This window comes from Balaenoptera acutorostrata, chromosome 13 (genome assembly GCF_949987535.1).
Source record: "Balaenoptera acutorostrata chromosome 13, mBalAcu1.1, whole genome shotgun sequence".
Classification (NCBI taxonomy): domain Eukaryota; kingdom Metazoa; phylum Chordata; class Mammalia; order Artiodactyla; family Balaenopteridae; genus Balaenoptera; species Balaenoptera acutorostrata.
The window spans coordinates 17,077,184-17,092,375 of NC_080076.1; the positions used below are offsets into that span (position 1 = coordinate 17,077,184).

Consider the following 15,192-nt stretch of genomic DNA (forward strand, 5'->3'; position numbering starts at 1 on the left):
AGGCTTTCAGTACAGTTCAGCTGTACTAGAATAGAATGTTTTCTGGGAGCTGCAATTTCCAGAGCTACTGAATTAGAGGGTCAACCATAGACGAGACAGGGTGGGGAGGGGAAAGGAGAAAAACACTTCTGGTGCCTCCAAAAGCAGCCCCTAGTGATGAAAAATGGCAGAATCAGCCAGCACTGCTGAGTGTAGAGAAACAGTTCTTATCAATGCTGGTGGTGAGGGTCTAACTGGTTCAACCTTTTGAAAAGATAATTTGGCAACAGGAGTCAAGATTTTAATGTGCATATGCCTTTTCATAATAATTTCTCTTTTAGGACTTATACCAAGGGAAAGAAATTGGTCAAGTGTACAAAATGTATATTCCAGGATTATACTCATCATACTGTTTACATAGTGAAATACTGAAATAGCCTAGATGCTGACCATTAGGGCATGGTTAAAAAAGGTACAGTCTATGAAATGGAATTTGGTGTAGCCATTAAAATGGTATTTACTGACATGGAAAGGTACCTACGATATATTAAGTTAAAACTGTACACACTGTACAATTCCATTTCTGTTAAAAAGATAAAACCTTATTTGTGTGTTTACAGAGAATAATTCTGGAAGACACAAATCAAAATTTTACTCGTGACTTTCCTCTAGGTGGTAGGAACTATGAGTGACTTTAATATGTGTTTATTGTACTGACTTTATTTTTATTCCTAAGATTAATATTTTGCAATCAGATAAATAAAACTGTTTTTGAAAGAAAAAAAAAGCAAAAAAGACCGGACCATACTCTCTGTGCTGAGTAAGGAATCGTCGGCTGGGGCAGCTGTGGGTCACATGGTTGGTTGGGGTTCACATGTAGGTCACATGGTTTCTCCCGGCAGGAAGGGAAGGGGGTCTCCAGGCCTGCTCCCTAAGCTGCTCCCTTAGAGTAAATCCTCCCCAAGCCCTAGGGGCCTCTCAGTCAGGCTTCCGCTGGTGTTCCACCCCCATTCTCCCTCTCCTCACACACCACCTGTGGGCTGCTGTTCAAATTCCACTTTTTAAATTTTTTTGGCTGCGTTGGGTCTTCATTGCTGTGCGCGGGCTTTCTCTAGTTGCGGCGAGTGGGGGCTACTCTTTGTTGCGGTGCGCGGGCTTCTCATTGCAGTGGCTTCTCTTGTTGCAAAGCACGGGCTCTAGGAGTGTGGGCTTCAGTAGTTGCAGGATGTGGGCTCAGTAGTTGTGGCATGCAGGCCCTAGAGTGCAGGCTCAGTAGTTGCGGTGCACGGGCTCTAAGGTGCACAGGCTTCAGTAGTTGTGGCACATGGGCATAGCTGCTCCGTGGCACGTGGGATCTTCCTGGACCAGGGATCGAACCTGTGTCCCTTGCACTGGCAGGCGGATTCTTAACCACTGCGCTACCAGGGAAGTCCCAAATTCCACTTTTTAAATATAGTTGTCGTCTTGTGTCTGAACTCCTTCCTCAAGGACCCAACATGAAGACACTAACACAGTGCCTGGCACACAGAAGGGGATTAATAAGTGCTCATAGAAAAAAAGTGCTCTTTCTTGAAGTCTCCTGGCCCAAGTATGAACTCCTCTCTTTTCTTCGTAAAGACCACAAAGATCAGAGGAACCTCTGGGGTGCAGCTCGCACAGAATTGGACCCCTCTTCTGTGGCAAGGGACAACTTCAGATTCACACACGTCTCCCCGATCTTCCTCAGATGCTTTACGACAAATGTCTGAGGAGTCCACCGAGAAACTGTCTAGGTCAAATCGGGCATCCTGGACCCAGGCAGAGGAAGGCTTGACTGCTTCTCATTGTGTTCTTGGGCACCGTCCTCATCCTCCCCAGCCTCTCCCAGCGGCCGGCCCACCTTTCTACCTTCATGTTTCCTGCAGCTGCCACCTGCCCACTTCCTTGACCTGGTCTTTGAGGAACTACCTCCTCACTGGGGTCTTGGTCTGGTTCCGTCCAGCTCCAGCCACGACCTCGCTCTGCCTTTCACCTCTCTCTCCTTCCTACTTCCAGTTTCTGCCTCTTCCCTTATTCCCTCTCCCCAACCCAGTGCTTCTCGGCCTTTTTCCCCATTAATTACCCCCCAGGAGCCTTTTCAGACCGCCCCCCAATTGCCCCTTCCCTCCCACGCAATCTTACCAAAGAGACCCATGGTACACCTGTGTTATGTTCTGCGGCCCCTTGGAGGACCACAAACCATTGTAATGGCTGAGACTTTTTGTCCTCCAAGACAAAACGTTGTCTAGTTTTTGCCCCCTAGGGGTGTCGTCTCCCCAGTTGAGAATGTATGCCTTCACCCAACTCAGGCCAGGTCCTAAAGAATTTTCCTACAGGCTGCTGCCCATTCTCTTCCCCTCCCTACTGCATAGCTTCTTAGAAGTCCACACTGCTAGTGCCTCTTCAAAGCAACCAAATCAGGTGCTGCTCTGCTGACCCTGCAGTCAAGAACTTCTGCTTGGCACAGCTCTAAAAGGATGTCTCCTCCTGGTGGGGCATGTGTGTGCAGGGGTGTACATGAGTGTATGGTTGATTCTTTCTGGTTGGCATATGACGATTGTTCAAATATTGAAATTTGTTCATCGGAAACATTGTTAGTAGGCCCCAGATACCAGCAGCTGCAGATTCTCACCAACCAGAAAAAAAGCAAACTGGAAAAAAATGGCAACAGCTGTAATTTCATTACATGAAGTGACAGCTACCACCAAACTTCATGGCCTGGTATTTCTAATCATGGAATGAGAAAAAGAGTCTAAAGCACTAAGGAAGGCCGACTGCACGCACACCTCACTTCTGTGGTAACTTCACTCTAGTGAAGAAATGACTTTATCTTTTTGCACAAGGAGGCGTGGGCTTCCTCTTGGGTTAGAAAATGGCAATGCACAGTCAGCAGTTTTGCAGAGGCCTGGGGGAGGGGGAGGCCTGCACAGGCCTCTTGCTGATGTCCACGTTTTTGGTTCAACAACTCTATTTTGAGTGTCTACCCTGTACCAGGCACTGCCAGGTGGTGAGTGCACAATGGGGAGCAAAAGGCAGACCCAGGGCAGCCATCACCGGGACTGAGTCTGCTGGGAGAGAGAGACACTAAACACATAACCATACAAATAAATGCAAAGCCACTTATGGTACCTGCCATAGGGAGACACGAAAGACACTCTGAAGTACTGTGGTCCTGGGTCAGAGCTAGCTTTGTCTGAACTGAGGATGGGAGTGTGTTCCCAACTGGAGGAACGGCATGTGCAAAGGTCCTGAGGCAAGAAGGAGCTTGGTGTGTGCAAGAAGTCTCGTGGGACCAGACCCAGAAAGCATGAGGGGCAGCACTGATGCAAAATGCACCTGGAGATGAACAGGCAGGGCCCAGCCACACAGGACTTCATGAGGCAAATTAAGGATTTGGGTCTTTATCTTGACAGTGATAAAGTGGGAAATCTCTGCATGTTTTTTAGCAGAGGAATGAAATGATCATTTCACATTCTGAAAAGACCACTCTGCCATTGTAGGAGGCCAAGGTGGATATAAAAAAACAGTTAGGACAAGTATGTGATTAAATTTTATAACTATTCCAAAAAAAAAAAAAAACCAGTTAGGAATCTACGAGAGAAGATGGTAGCTTAGGCTTGGGTATTGTTGGTGGGACAGACAAGGAGAACAGAGAGAACCGAAGAATAGTCGGGATTCAAAATGAACAGGGCCTGGTGATGGATTGGATATGGGAGATGAGATCAATGTGTGCCTGCTTAATTCACTCTACATTTCTTCCCAGAACACAAAATAGATATGCTAGTTCCTTGCTAATCAGGTTTCGCTCTCTAAAAAGGAAAGCCAGTGATTTCACAAATAGGGCACCTAATCATTATCTTACTCATCTCGTGAGTCTGTTTTGATTACTGCATTACTCTACCTGATTCAATCCAAAGTCAGAAAAACCCACATTAAATGAGGAGGTTTAAGAATTGTTTTTAATGAACCATTGATGTGAGCTATAACGACCATCAGAATCTATTAGAAGTCTACTTAAAACATCTTGTTTGGTTTGTACTTATTAGGTGGAAATAGTTACATTTAACTGTAACTAAGGAAGGTTTAGTCTGCTTCTAACTTTGGCATCACTAATGTCTTCTGAACTGTGTTAAGTTAGTCATATGGATTTCTACAAGTGGATATAATATAAAGAGACCTTTTTTTTTTGCATTTGACACCCAAGACTGATTTTAAATCTTCCTTGGTTCTTTATCTCTACTCCTCCCTACATGCGTTAAAAATGCAAAGAAGACATAGTTCCAGGATGATTAGCCATGTGTTATCCTTTGAAAATTGGCAGTTAAGACCCTTAAATAGGTCCAGCTTAAAAAAAAGTCATTGCAATTCCAATTATTTTGTTGTCTCACACTTGGAGCTTCCATTACTTATAACATTAAAAAAAACCTAGGTCGGCATGATTCATTCCTTTGCTCACTAAGCATTTAGCAGCCATCGCTACACACTGGGCACTGGAGAAACCAAGGAGACCTCGGGAGCTCACAGGAGACAGCAGGCCGGGGATGGCTAGAGGACAGAGCGTTACGGCGGGGGAGAGGAGGATGGGTCGGCAAGGAGAGGGCACACGCAGCCAGTGACAGGGCACGGGGTGTCCTGGGGGACACCGAGGCAGGCACCCCATGGCTGTGAAGGTGAGAGGAAGGAGGTGTAGGTAAGGTGGGCAGCGAGGGGTCCTAAGCCGTGCAGGAAAGGTTTTAAGTCACCCTGAAGGGCATGGGCTGGCCAGTGAAGAATCTGTGTCGAGCAGAAGAGTTGCAGGTCCAGGTTTGCTTTTCAGAACCACTACATCCGGAGCATACGTGTGGAGGCATCAGAGAATGGACTGGAGCGAGAGGCGATGCAGGGACCAAGGAGACTGCTACACGACACAGTCAAGGAACCGGCAGAGCCTCAACAAGGGGAGGGTGCAGACAAGGGAAGCGATGAGGAGGCTGGGGCTAGAGGACGCAGTGACCAGCTGGACACGGAGGGAGAGGGGAGATTCCAAGGGGACTCCAGTTTCAGGCCGGAGGGGAGGGTGAGGCCACTGGTTAGACCGGAGCGGAGGTGGCGGGTCGGGAGGAGGAAGTGGCTTTTTCAGTTTGGGGACCTGTGGGTCTTTCAGGAGACACGGCTCAGGAGGCAGCCGAACCAGGGGGAATCTGGACGCTAGGGGAAGGGTGTGGGCTGCAGGTAAGAGGCTGGCGGTGAGCGGCGCAGAGCTGCAGCTGGGCTGGGTGAGGCCGCCCAGCGAGCGAGGCAGGACGAGAAAAGAAGTGGGCAGGGGAGCATCGGCGTCGCGGGGCCAGCAGAAGCAGCAGGGCTTAGGGGAGGTGGAAGGAGAGCAGCGGGGTGGGGAGGGGGGAGAAGGGATGAAGTGGGGGTGACTTGCAGGGGCTTCAGGGGAGGGAGCAGTGGAGGAGGGAAGCAGACAAGGGCCAGAACCCATTTACGTTCAGTCCTGGGCAAGGGGGCCACCGCTAACCTGGAGGGGACAGCTTTGGGGGTGGTGCAGAAGAGATTTCCCTCTCCCACCCCACGACAGGACTCCCACAAGGACAGCAGTGTCCATTGGTCTGTGAAGGTTTGGGGGCATGAAACACACTGTGGAGCAAAAAAGGATGGGGAGGGCAAAATGAGATTCTTAATGGACTCGTTGATCATTTCCATTAGTCACAGGGTCTCTCTCATCCCTGGTGCCTGAAATTCTATGAGCCTCAACTCAACCAACCAGGAAGGAAAGAAAACACAGACTCCCTGAGACCCACCCACTTCTGGGACTCACACGAGTGACGGTTTCCTGGCTTGAGCGGATGTAACAAGTAATTTTGGTATGTGTGATCACGTTTCTTCTCAACAGTTTTTACCCCAGGTATCATTAATTTCTTTATACCCAGCGGCATCAGCTTCTTTTTTCTAAGACTGCGAACCCAAGAGGGCAGGGACCTGATTTCCTTACCTCACCTATAAAACTGAGCACAGCATTGTGAAACGATAGCCAATGCGAGCACACTCTTTGGACAGTGGAGTACACTTTCAATAATCTCTGAAGCAATAAAGAACAAATCAATGTCACGTTCCATTAGCAACCCTTAAAACGGGCTCCATGATCTCATGAATGCCAAGGCCATGTACACTTGGTCTGGTAGATGGGAACTCTCTCTGGGCTTTTGTGAAAGGACAGGTACAAGGGGTTGGATAATCCTGAGAAGTCCTTCCCCAAAGCATCGTTATCACCGGGGGACAAATGAACCAAAGGTTTCAGGTTTAAGACAAACACATCCTACAGAACTTCAGGATGATGATGAGAATTCCAAGAAGGCAACTTTATCTTTGAAATTGATCTTTATGGTTAATCCAGCCTTAATGACAGTATTGGTGCAAAGCAAGAAGGAATGTTAGAAAACCCTGAGTCTGCTGAGCCCCCAAAGACAAACTTCACCATGACAAGGGAACCGTTAAAGCAGACGGAAAAAAACCAAGGCCCCCCCAGACATCACCTACTCCTGGTCATGTATTTATATCACTAAGTAAACATTTACACTATTTTTTTGAAGTATGTAAATTTTAAAACCAAGGCACAAACATTCACATTCAGATCTGCTTTAGATGTGAGACGTAGGTGCTACTTCACACACCAGGGGCCTTAGAATTTCTCTGACTTTGCAGGAAGAGAGGCAGTTGTAATTGGGACTTGGCTTCCTGGCATGACAATAAGATACTGATACAATCAGATGATAATTAGCAAAGACTCAAAGAAGCAAAGACTCTTTGAAAGTCAAGGGGGAGCTCGTGGGGTTACCCACACATACCTGCCCAAAGTTTTCTTCATCAATGCAAAACATAAGGTCCAGTTCAGTCGGATCATTTTCTAAGATCCATTTCAAAGAGTTGTAGTATTCACTATCCTACAGAAATGACACAAAAATTAAAATTAAGCATTTTTTCCCAAAATATACTCACTTCTTTAAATAATTATGTCCTTGCAATGTAATTCCATCCAGAATCTCAAGAAATGCATTAGTCACTAATATGTTTCCAGCTCTACCCCAAACCTACTCTTCCACTTTAATTTAAAAATACAAACTAAAGAACTGCTCTGGTAGTAACGGGGGTTTGTAGTCGGATCCTGCCCTCTGCGGAGAGGAAACAGCCTGCTCCGGACGGCCGTCATAAAATCACAGAACTGAACACGCAGAGATGAACATACTCCCAATCGTTTAAGAGTGAAAATATCAGAGGAAAGTAGGAAGGATAGAGAATGTTCTAATTCAATACCAATGGCTTCAAGTTGTGTCCCTTCCTGTGCTTCCACCACTCTCTGCAAATCACTGTGAGCAAACAGGAAGGCTGCCCTGGTGTCAAAACCCAGCACACAGGCCCCGAGAGCCTGGGCTCCTCTGTCTCTTGGGCAGCCCCAGGGGCTCCACAAAGACAAAACAGAATGTGTGCACCAGCTGTCAACATGGGGAATAAAATTAATTTAGACTTGAAGAGAGATTTTTATACTCCTAGCTTCCTCATCATACAGTAACAAAAGCATAAAGCCTAAGCTAAAGGTAAAAGCTGAAGAGAAACTTGACACGGGTACCGTGGACACACAGAGCTGCCCGCCCGTGGAAAACCCAGCTGAGTGGACTTGTGTGCGCTGCTGGCCTTCTACTCTCCTGCCACACCCAGAGGACGAGCTGTGAGAGAGGGGTACACGGCTCACACACCCAACCACACAACACGTACAGCCAACACAGCAGCGAGGCTGAGGTGACTCAAGTGACAGAACGTGCAAGCAGCGCTGCAAACACCCCAAATGGACGAAGACGCTTCCTGACGGCCCCGTGTGTGGCTGGTGAATGGTGAGAGGTGAGAGGTGAATGGCGGGAGTACAGGTAAATTAAAAGAAAAACAGAAGCAAAAGTATACTAGGAAAAGAGCATCAACTTTTGTTTTTTTATAGAAAAGCCTTTCAACTCTAAAATGGTCAGCCTAGATTAAATAAGTTAAATGCAACACAAAAACCCAAATCAAAAGTTAGCAATTATTTTCTAACTTTTCATTCCTCTCCTACACTGTAGTGGTAAGTTACCCTTCTTCCATATCTGGGATGAGTATAAATAGTCTTCCCTTCATCTACTGTTTTGGTCTGGCTCCCTGCCATTTTTTGAGGTCGGAAAACAGAGGGATAGCAGATGAACTTCTAAGTGTTCACTATTAGCAGTTTTCCATGGAAAACAAGGGCAGCAATGAGGTCTCCAAATGACCCTTGGATTTAATTTGGTCAAACCAGTTCTGAGTAAGCAGAGGTAACTGAGATGTGGGTGTACCCACCCTAAATACCATGACTCTAGGAAATGTGAACGATGATCTGCTTATTAAAAAAGTTAGGGAGATCAATTAACCTCTCGAACAATCCCTGTTGTCCATACTGAATGACGACGCCCGTAAGAATTGCTGTGACTACAACATGGTCTCAACTACCTTTCCATAAGGCACAAGCTGCTGGTGAGGTCCACGGGAGTGACCTCTATTTACTCACCACAGATTCCATGTCATTCAGAGTTATCTGCTTTCCCAGCATCATTTTGTAAAACGGTCGAATGAAGAAACCTAAAACACGGTGAAAACTGAGTTTGTTTCAAATCTTTGATCATGCTGTGCATCAGAGCATGAAATAAAAGATGAACCTGCTTTCATCTGAATGAGAGACCGGGACAGACCCATCAAGGGCTTTCTGTAGTAAGATGAGGGCCTGGTTTGGGGCAGGGTTGGGGGTTAGGGGTTTAGGAAGGAGGGCCGTTATACTAACAGAGATGGTACAGCAGAGGGGTGAGGTCAGAAAGGCTGCTGGAGGTGACAAATGAGCTTCAGGCACAATCAGGAATCTGCAGCGCAAACAGGGCGCACGCACGGGGGAGCAAAGGGCGCTCCCAGCAGAGGGACAAGACTGGGGACTCTCCAGCACCAAAGCACAGGGCGTCCCGGGCAGACAGGCCAGAGAAGGGGCTGGGCAGGGAGTGTACAGCTTACACGAGGTGCCGGAGAGTCCGGGCTGCTGCCCAGGGCCAAGGGGAGTCACTGAAACACCAGGGGGCAATTCCACCTGCATTTCAGTGTCATCGCTTGGGCAGTAATGGGAAGAGCAACAGGAAGGGACAGGAAGAGAACGAGGGAGGCCGTTCAGAAGGCTGTGCAGTCTTCTCGGGGCGGGGGTGGGGGGTGATGACGGCCTGAGGGAGGCAAGGGCGGTGGCAACGCCGCCACGACCGCACAGGTGCCCCGCAGGGACCCCGCTTCACCCCGTCCCAGGCAAGTCAGCGTCACGCGCCTCCTGACACAGGTGCCCTCGGAACCTCAGTCCTCCCCCTGCACCCTCAACTCCCACCCTCAGCGCCCCCTCCAGGTCTAACCAGCCACCCTCGCAGCCCGTTCCCGCTCCCACTGGCTTCAGTGCGGCCCTGCAGCCGAGGCTCAAACCCCCTGCCATCTGGGGGGTGAAGCCACAGAAGGGAGCAGGGGCTGATCTGATGTGCAGCGTGTCTGCTCTGTCTCCAGGGCCGTTCACGGTCCCGGGAAACAAAGACACTGCTGGCCACACACCTGGGGGCGTTCGGGCTCTTCTCCTTGCAATTCCCGAGGACACGGTTACCTCCTATCTCCTTTTGCAGCGGGACCTAGATGCCCCCATCACTACTCCAGGCAGCCTTGACTCCTGGCCCGTCCTCGCTCATCTGAAACGATCCCAGCTTCTAAGTGCGCCAACCCCACTGCAGCCTCCCGGCGAGGCTAATCCTGGTAAAGCACTCCCTGGCCCTCCGGCGGAGCCGAGAGCTCCCTGTGTTCCCTTCTGCTGGACTCTGGACCCATGTTTCCCGCACCCTCACTAGAACATCGGTCCCCTCAGGTCAGGATCTTAGATTAAACTTCTCTCTATTTCTCCTGTAGCAACTAAGAACGTCTTCTTGCTCGGCAGAAGGTAAATAACGGACGTTCTAATAATCTATGGCATGACTCCAGTGCTGCAAATTAAAATACATTCACTGTATATACATATACAGAGTGAGACCAGTTTCCTTCTAATCAGAAAAAAAAGTGTTTACTCCTGCCACCAGCACCGCCCCCCCCGTAAAAAATAAAATGTTGAAATTAGAGGATCAAAATCAGCTAGCAATTACCAGTAAAAATTTATTAAAGGAGAAAGTACACAGGGTACATCAATTATTTACTAGCATAGCTAAGGTTCCATAAATGCAATTCACGTAATTCTCCTGGAAATCTCTCTCTACAGTAACTGCAGTGTCAATCTTAAATCTTGCTCTGCCTTCTACCCTCAACCATTTCACCCTCAAATTCTTCAAAAATATTTCTGATTCTCTTTCCTCACTGATGACTTCTGTAATGTTCTCTTAAGGGCACTACTTTTTCAAAGACCAAATCCATAAGAAGTCTCTATTATAAGCCTATTGATACAGTCAGGGAGGGGGGTTTCACTCCTAACTTCCAAGGTACCTTGAAATTCTTGGTACTTTGCATGACTTACGTGCTCTAGATAATAATGAGATTATTTTGTGCCATCTGTTTCAGCAGTGATCCCAGGGGTCAAGGTCTTAGCTGAGTTATAACACTGCTTTGAAATTATTTACAGTCTCTTCACATTCAAAAAAAATGGTAATTTGGGGACAAACAGGACAATGGCAGGATATTGGCTGAATTAGACTGCTTTAATGAACTTTTCAATCCGTACTTTCCATCTGTCATCAAATCTAGTTCCTGCTAAAGAAACGTTATTCTGGAAAACTTATGCAAAAATACAGAATGTTCTGTGCTTCACACTTAAGTCTTTCAAAAAAATTTTTTTCAACCTGTGTGTTGACACTATGTCTTCAGTGCTCGGATTAAGATGATACCAGGAAAAAGCACCTTCATTATGGACAAAACATTAAAGAAACTACTGATTTACAGAGAGGGAACCAGTGAAGCACTTTTGCTTAAAACCTATGATGTGAGAGATAAGACACCTGATAAGAGACCACAGACAGCACTGTCCAATTTTTATTACTTCAACACTTTTTAATAACTTACCATCTAAAAGTTTCCCATGAAATACTGCCAGACCAGCAACTCTTCCAATAAAAGTGAAATAGGACAAATGATCTTCATTACAGAGGCCTGAATTGGGATTGATCTGAAGCGTGTAGTTGTCCCTTTTTAGGGAGGGAGAGAGGGAAAAAGAAAGGCGGTAAATAAATGCAATAAATAAGAAATGCAAGAATTTGAATTTTCCACTGCTGCCTGTCATTAAGCTTTTACAGTGTGCCTGCAAACATCCTGTACCTGACAGATAAGGCATAAAAGCTAGGCAACGGGGCTTATTTAGTGAGCCCTTTTCCGTGACCAAGGACAGAGGTCTACTAGAGCTGGTGGATATGCCCTGCTATGTTAAACTGTGAGAAACTGGATATCTGACTACTGCTGATTGGCAAAAATCTCAATTTCATATGGTTCAGCCAAGTATTTTTGGAAGCTGAGAAACCCCACATACCAAAGGGGCTGGACATGGATTCCCAGCTATGTGTGAGTGCAACAGGTTGTCTCTGTGAGAAAGGGGGTTAACTCCCTTGAGAAGCTTTGGTTTGGGGATTAGAATTTTTCCCGGGGGTCCAACCCCTGATGCATCTGACCAGCATTCTGCCCTGAAAGGCCCGGAGGCCACTGGGAGCAACGTACGGCTGTCCCAGCAGTGCAGACCTCAAAACGTTGACGTGCACCTAATCGTCCTTCTTTGGTCTCACAGTCAGGGGGATCGGTGGTTTGCAAAATGGGCTCCGTGGCCAGATTCTTCTGGGGGCAGCTTTGGGAATGTGGGTAAGAGGTGCAGATCTCGCCTCCGGATCCTGCCCTCCACTTCAGTGGCTTTTATCAATTTTACAAAATGGGAAATTCTTGGCCGGAGCACCAGAGAAGAGCACTGAGGCTGCCTTCCAAAAGAGCCCCCAGGAGACTGGCACCTGGGGAGAGACACGGGGGAACCCTCGTTCCCGCAGAGCACAGGCTGCTTTTCAAGGTCAACTGTTTTACTGGGGGCTCAGGTCCTGCCTAAGCCTTTGGAGAAGCCACAGCCTGGAGGAGGAAAGGGTGGCCTTGCAAGTAGACAATGTTTGATTCCCGAGAAAGCAATTGACTCTGCCTCGGTCTGCATGCCTGGCAGTGATGAAATCTTAATGCAAGCGGGAGTGGTCTGGGCCTTCCCTCACAAGCCCAGGGCATGGTCCTTTGGATCCTAAAGGACGGGTCCTCAGTTTGCCTTTAAGTAATTTGACTTCGGAAACTATTCTTGTTCATAAGACAACAACCTTCTGAATTCTGACAGTGACAAATTCTCCTGAATTAACATAACGTTACGAATGAAAATTGCCTTGTTCCTTACTGTAAGTACCCAACACATTTTCAATCTCAATTACATGAACCCAGCAGACAAGAGAAGATTTATTTTTAGGTGTTCACAGAGTACGTTCGTTCACCATGTGGAGTCAGACCCGTTCTAGACTTACAAGGGCTGGTGGGGAGGGGCTGAAATCAGCAGTGTTAATTCACCTCTGAGTGAGCTGCTTATTCTTTCACTAAGTTTAAATTCATGAAGAATAAAACTGCTTCAGTGCGGACACCTTCTGAATGCACTCCAGACACTTACGTTGCAGAGTACTCGAACAGACCGTAATAGGGGTTGAACATCTCTTTGGACAGTAAGAAGAACCATTCTCTGGCCACGCCCCCGTAGTCCAGACCTTTTTCTGATTCAAATTCAATCCACAGCCTAGCTTTCAGGACATCTGGTCTTTTCACAGACATGATTCTCCGATAGGACTCTTCAAATATGTTATTTCTGTGAAGTTTCATTTCAAACCTATTTGGAATATCAGCCTAAAAACAAGAGAAAAAAAACCCCCCCACACCATCAGACAGTGACTATACACCTTACTTCCTAACAGAAAAAAAAAAAAGAACAAAGAGCAGAAATGATAGCAGCCTTCAAATAAACAAGCAATGATGAAAGGTTCCAACCGAAACTCTCTCCTTTCTAGATTGTTCTTCACACAGACAGAAAGCCTATGTCAGGAGGAGACACACAGCATCCACCAGCAGGTGTCAGACTGAGCCAGCAACACGCGCTGCAGAAGAAACTATGCTGAGTAAAGACAATCATCCTCTCTCCCTTTTATAAGCAATTGTGGGGCACTTATCCGCCCACTGGCAACTGAAATATGGTCAACTCTGTATATTGTTTTAGTCAGAGAAAGGGACTGTAGTCCAGGGGATTAAAACCCACAGACAATCCCCACCTGGCCAGGCTGGGATGACCCTCAGCCCTGGTAGGGACTCTGGCTGGTAGCTGGGACCATGATGCCTACAAGCTAGTTCTGCTGCCACGGGGAGTGGGACCCCAATTATCATGGCCAAGTTGTGGGAAAGCACCCCAAAGGCAACAGTTCATAAACATGAAAATAAAAAAGCACTTGATTGAAGTTGTGAATAACTGCTTCCTGGAAAAACAGGTCCAGGGTCAGCTTTGCCATAATGATGGCTCTACAGAGTCAGTTTCCAGGCAGAAGGTACCACGGTGCAAGTGCCACAAAGTGAGACAGCGTGATATCTACAGTCATCACATCACTGGAGGAAATGCAGGCGACTCACAAAGAAACACAGAAATTCCACAGGTTCAAATTTGAGTCATTTCAAAAGGAGTTACTCAGGAGCTCCCTGAGTCAGGATGTTAGAAGAGAGAACAGAACCCCTAAGAGGGAGCTCCCCGAGGCAGAGGCTGTGTTTCAAGCGTCTCTGCATCCCCAGTGCCTCATCCATAGCAGAGGCCGGGAAAATGAGGCATCAGCTGAGGGAGTGGAGCGGGGTGGGGGAGATGGGGAAGGAGCACAGGCAAATGGGGGTGATCTGAGCTGCAGCTTTCCCCAGTGAGGAAGCCAAGAAACAATGACCAGAACAAAAACACCCCCAAAATAGTGAAGGCACAAACTCAGGAGAAAATTAGTAAAATTTACACCAGAGAGGTGAAATCAAAGTAAAACAGAAGATAGTGTTAAAGTATTTGGGGAGATATGTCAGTAGAAAGTATAATATTGTATTTTAAAACACTGCCTGTAAAAAGCCTTACAGGGTTTCTCAGTTTTGTCAGAATCTTAACGGGTTTCCTGGTAAGAATTTTAATCCGAAAATTACACTTGGTCTTAATATGTCAAATATTATAAATTATATTTTTGTTGTACATATCATCATTAAAACTGTACTTCTGAATTTAAAGGGACTTGAACATTTTTCTAATTAGGATCCAGGTTTTATTACATAGGATAACCATAATTGATTGCATAGGCTTCTCCACATTTTTTCACTAGTTCCTGAATTATTTTATACCTCATAAAAATCACTTCTATTTTTTAATGTATTACATAAGAAATTACCTTCAGGTGATTTGATATGTAATACTAAGTTAATCTTCACTTACCATGTCTGTTAAAAAGAAAATTCAGATTGAAGATCCAGGTGGATCAAAGTGCAGTGAGAAAAGGAAGGTCATATTTTTAGTATACACATAACAATAAGAAATGAGTTGTTCTCAGTGAAGTAATTTTGGTAACTTACAAATGACTAAAACAGCATTTTTGGAAGACATGTACTCACAGGTTTCTTTAATTTCTTCCTAAAGTAGTCATATTTCTGCTTAAATTCTCTGGAGTAAGGAACAGCCTGGAAGACAAATGTATAAATATAGATAATATGAACAACATGCTTGAAATTTTATGTATACTAAGCCAACATTCAGAAAATTTCATGAATCATGAACCTTAAAATCGTCACTCTCCATATAACCATTGAAATTTACATAATGCCTACATAGCACATGCGAATGTTCTAGAAATGATTAAGGTTAATCAGCACTGAATAGGGCTTTCACCCCTGAAAACAACAATATGGATATTCAAGAAATCATTTAGAGGTATTATACATAAACTGAATAGACTTTCCATGTGACTTCTGTCTGAATATGCATCAGGGTACATTGTAATCTTTTTATAGGTTGTAGTTTAGGTAAGTTATTGGCTATCATACCTTAACACACAACTCCAAATGACCTACACTGTCGTTCAGAAAAGACTAATTCTGCTTTAAAAA

The 15,192-nt window shown here is 46.1% G+C and overlaps 1 protein-coding gene across 17 annotated transcripts in view; it reads right to left on the minus strand.

Annotated features, from left to right (window-relative positions):
• Window positions 1–15,192, minus strand: part of NEDD4L (NEDD4 like E3 ubiquitin protein ligase) — a 348,067-nt gene that overhangs the window by 21,218 nt on the left and 311,657 nt on the right. For all 17 annotated transcript variants that reach the window (XM_007191975.3, XM_007191971.3, XM_007191970.3 and 14 more), the window contains 5 exons: window positions 14,701–14,766; window positions 12,701–12,930; window positions 11,092–11,213; window positions 8,549–8,619; window positions 6,828–6,923 (listed from right to left, as the gene is read on the minus strand). In XM_007191975.3, the coding sequence (XP_007192037.1) occupies window positions 6,828–6,923; window positions 8,549–8,619; window positions 11,092–11,213; window positions 12,701–12,930; window positions 14,701–14,766 (585 nt within the window). The remainder of the gene's footprint in view (window positions 1–6,827; window positions 6,924–8,548; window positions 8,620–11,091; window positions 11,214–12,700; window positions 12,931–14,700; window positions 14,767–15,192) is intronic.